At 44.5% G+C, this 3,937-nt stretch overlaps 1 protein-coding gene across 1 annotated transcript; it reads left to right on the forward strand.

Annotated features, from left to right (window-relative positions):
* The first annotated feature begins 107 nt into the window (after positions 1-107).
* Positions 108-1,046, forward strand: LOC108798000 (olfactory receptor 52A1-like). The gene has a single exon (XM_018569695.1). It carries the CDS (start codon positions 108-110, stop codon positions 1,044-1,046), a length of 939 nt encoding a protein of 312 aa, XP_018425197.1.
* Positions 1,047-3,937: the final 2,891 nt, after the last annotated feature.

Below are 3,937 nucleotides of genomic sequence, written 5' to 3' on the forward strand. Positions count from 1 at the left end.
TTTTTTTTTTTTTTTTTAATACAAGAAAGATATGAATTTGTGTTGAAATTGTTTTTTTATTACTAACATATTTTCACATATTTTGGCAGTTTTCCCGTCCTTTGGTAATGACAAACATCTCAGCTATCCAGCGCAATATAACCCAGGTAGCTGGCATAAGCAGCCTTGAAATTATGAGGTTGACCTTACTTGGTATCACACTTACTAGTTTCATATTATTTTCCTATGTCATGGCAGTAATGCTAAGTGTCTGCTTCACCAGCACTGTTGCCCGCCAAGAAGTCCGCTACATCTTGTTCACCCACATGCTTGTTACTGACTTGGTCTACCTCCTTCTTAGCCTCTTCCTGTTCTTAGCTTTCTTTTATCCCACTAAGTACCCTGCACCTTTCTGCTACATTATGGTCTTCGTGACCTCCACCTCTCTGAAGATCACTCCCTACAACTTGGCCATTATGTCTTTGGAACGCTATGTGGCCATTTGCTTCCCGCTACGACACAGAGAGATCTGCACTTTACACAGAATGGGCATCGCTATTGCAATTATTTGGGTCATCGCTCTGTTGCCTAACGTTGCCGATTTCTTTGTTTTAATTTTGTCGGTCCAGAAAACGTTTTTTTCTCAGAATGTGGTTTTGATATGCAGTCGGTCTTCGTTCATTGTCACATCGGTCCAAAATACCATAAGACTGGCCAGCCACGCCTCAACTTTTTCTTTGGTGGGACTTATAATCATCTTCACGTACATCAAGATCATGCTGGTGGCTTTCAAGGTGGACTCAGGAAAGTCGTCTGCCTCCAAAGCTGGAAGAACGGTCATGCTCCATGCGATTCAACTCCTGCTGTGTATGATGGCTTTCAGCTACAGCATCTTTGAGATCATCCTAAAAGATTATATCTCCTTACTCCCTATCATCAACTTTTGTTTCTTCATGTGTTTGCCGAGGTTCATCAGCCCTTTCATTTATGGGATTAGGGATAAACTCTTCCGCAAGCAGATTCAAAAATTTATTTTTTGTGGTTTTCAAAAATGTAGTTCAAAATAGGATGTAAGATCAAAAATATAAATGTTTTATGAAAAATATAGCTTAGAAAGATTGCAACTCAATGGACCAGTCCTTCAAAAACAACCAGCTACTTGGACTATCCTGCTTCCTACATGCAAAAATGAATGCTAAAAAAATAAAATAAAAAATGCTTGTAGACATCTATGGTTGTCAATCTATGGTTCCTCCCAGTGGCCTAACTATAGCCAGAGCAGCCTACGCAGCTGCAGTCTTCCTCTGGCTACAAACATCCCATACTGTCTCCTGTTTGTTGTTCTGCAAAAAATAAACCTCACAGTTTAAAGAACTTTGTACTAGAGTTATGGAGTAGTTGCGTGCTAACAATTATGTCATGATGTCAAATATTGCGATGGTTACTATTATTGCTTTTTACAGTATTTTCTTTGTACTGACTTCTACACCACCTCTTTCAGTACTGGCTGGCTGGATGAAGAAGAGAAATCATTTTATTCCCCCATCCATGCTAAACAGCATGAATAAGAGAATCTCCTCTGCAGGCTATTCAGTACCTCAGCAACCCGATTGGATGCAGTGACTGTTCATTTCCCACCCCGCTCTTTCAATGAAAGTTAATCAAGGGATCTATTCACTAAGCTGCCGAAGGATCTAGCCGTAGCTTCGGCTGATCCTTTGGCTAGCTTTGGCCCCAGGAGCCCTTCGGTTCAGTAGAACCGATGGGCTGCTGTATGGGCTATTCACTATAGTCCGTACAGCTCCCTGAGTTGGCCGAGCGGCTCAGTAGAGCCGAAGGCATATGCCTCGGCTCGACTGAGCCGAGGTGAAAGCCAAAGCTGGCTGAGCGTCAGAATAAAAAAATTTAAAAAATAACATCACCATAGGAATGCATAGCTAGATTCCTATTGGCTATTTCAATTTGCAATAGCCAATACCAAACTAGCTATTGCACCCACCCACTGCTGCTGTCAATCAGCAGAGGGGGACCTGCAGTTCTCCATCCGGTCCTCCTCTGGTGATTGACAGCAGCAGAGGGCTGGTGCAATAGCTAGTTTGCTATTGGCTATTGCAAAGTGAACTAGCCAATATGAATCTAGATATGCATTCCTATGGTATTTGTAGAACCGCCCGGCCAATAGAAAACAGTTGGGCGGAGCTAGCTGTCACTGCTAGCGCCGCACAGTAGTTTTCTATTTTTTTTCTACTTTTTAAACTATTTTTCTATTCTGCTCGGTACCACAGAGGTACCGGGCAGAATAGCCGAGCCGAATGCCACTCTGCGGCATTCGGCTATTTACTCACTGCTGTTCGGCATCTATGAGAATAGGCCGAACAGCAGCGAGTAGCCTGCCGGAGGTTCGGCTCAGCCGATCCAGACGTTGGATCGGCTGAGTCGAACTCCTTCTGCACTTCGGGTCGGCTGAACATGCTGAGCATGTTTGGCCGACCCAAAGCCACACTAAGCCATTCGATGTAAGGCTGATTTCAGCCGTACAAGCCTGTAGTGAATAGCCGAACATCGTTCGGGTCGGTTATTAACTCGGATGCCGTCGGCAGCTTAGTGAATAGACCCCTAAATAAACTGACTTTTGTCAAGTTGGTTGGTGCCAGCAGCGCCACCCACAGCTCACATTTCAGCCGATTCAGCAGAAATCGCACACAATTTGAGCAATGTGTACCCAATTTCAGCTGTGCCTATACAGTGCTATACTGTGCTATATTACTGTGGATTGCAATGTGGTGGACTACATTTTTTGTGTACTCCCCCATAATTGCTGTTTAGGTGCTGCTGCTCACCCCCCCATCCTACAGCATCCATCTGGGTGTCACATGCATGTGGAGACAAATGCACCTCAATGGCCTGGGGAGGGGGACGATGGCTGGACAACAACCCAACCTGGACTAATCCATGGCTGGATCCACTCTGAGCACATGGCAATTCCCTCAAGTATATAAGCAATTACCCAGCATGCAACACTGGTTGAGAGAGACCCAGTGATTGGCTGCTGAACTGCCCACACAATCACAATGTCCCCCATTGGCTGTCCCACACTGCAGCAGAGTCACACTCCACTCAGGTAGGTACAATCAATGCCAGAACACCTGGAATTAACCAGATAAATGCCAACTATAATCCGCCCAGACTGACTACAGCTCTGGCAATCACTAACTTTCTAGTAGCCACCTCACAAAACGGTGATGGGGGCTACAGAAGTATAAGGATATCTCCATTATCACAGACATATTCACAGTGTCATGACTTACTTTGGTCTAGTTATAGGGAGAGAACATTCTAAGAACTGGTGCAAGAGTTCAACAAAAGAGCATCCTAAAGCTGACCATATACTGTTATATATTATTCATTCAACCTGCGGGCCGAATAAAAAAAATATACCAGGTTCCTCCATCCATGTTAAACAGCATGGATGGACGAAGCTCCCACTGGGCTATTGTATTCTGACAATGTCGGGTTTGTGGCACAGTACCCAAACAGTGACAACAGCTTATTGGCTGCTGCCTCTGTCTGAAGATATTCTGACCAGCTCCATCAAGTATCTGATTTAAGGATGCCGGATGGAAGGCTGCTGACAGAGCCTCCCACTGAATGAGCTTCATCAAGAACTAGCCAAAATCCTCACAGTGTATGGCCAGCAAAGTCAGGAGTTACAGAAGGGATGCAATATACAGTATACAGCTGCTCGTCCCTTAATATGAAGGCTGTGAGAGTTGTTGAGAGAAGTAAGTAAATTAGAGGAGGAATATTGTAAGAATTTAGGATGAAAAGATAAAAAGTGGAAGTAAAGGGAAGTGCAAAGTGAGGCGTAAAAGGAAGGAGGACAAGATGGAGGGAGAAGGATGGAAAAAAATTGTAAAAAAAGAGGGGGGGGGGGGGGGGGAGAAAAGGATGGGGGGGC

Source organism: Nanorana parkeri, unplaced genomic scaffold (assembly GCF_000935625.1).
Source record: "Nanorana parkeri isolate BGI_ZX_2015 unplaced genomic scaffold, ASM93562v1 scaffold1380, whole genome shotgun sequence".
In the NCBI taxonomy this organism is placed as follows: Eukaryota; Metazoa; Chordata; class Amphibia; order Anura; family Dicroglossidae; genus Nanorana; species Nanorana parkeri.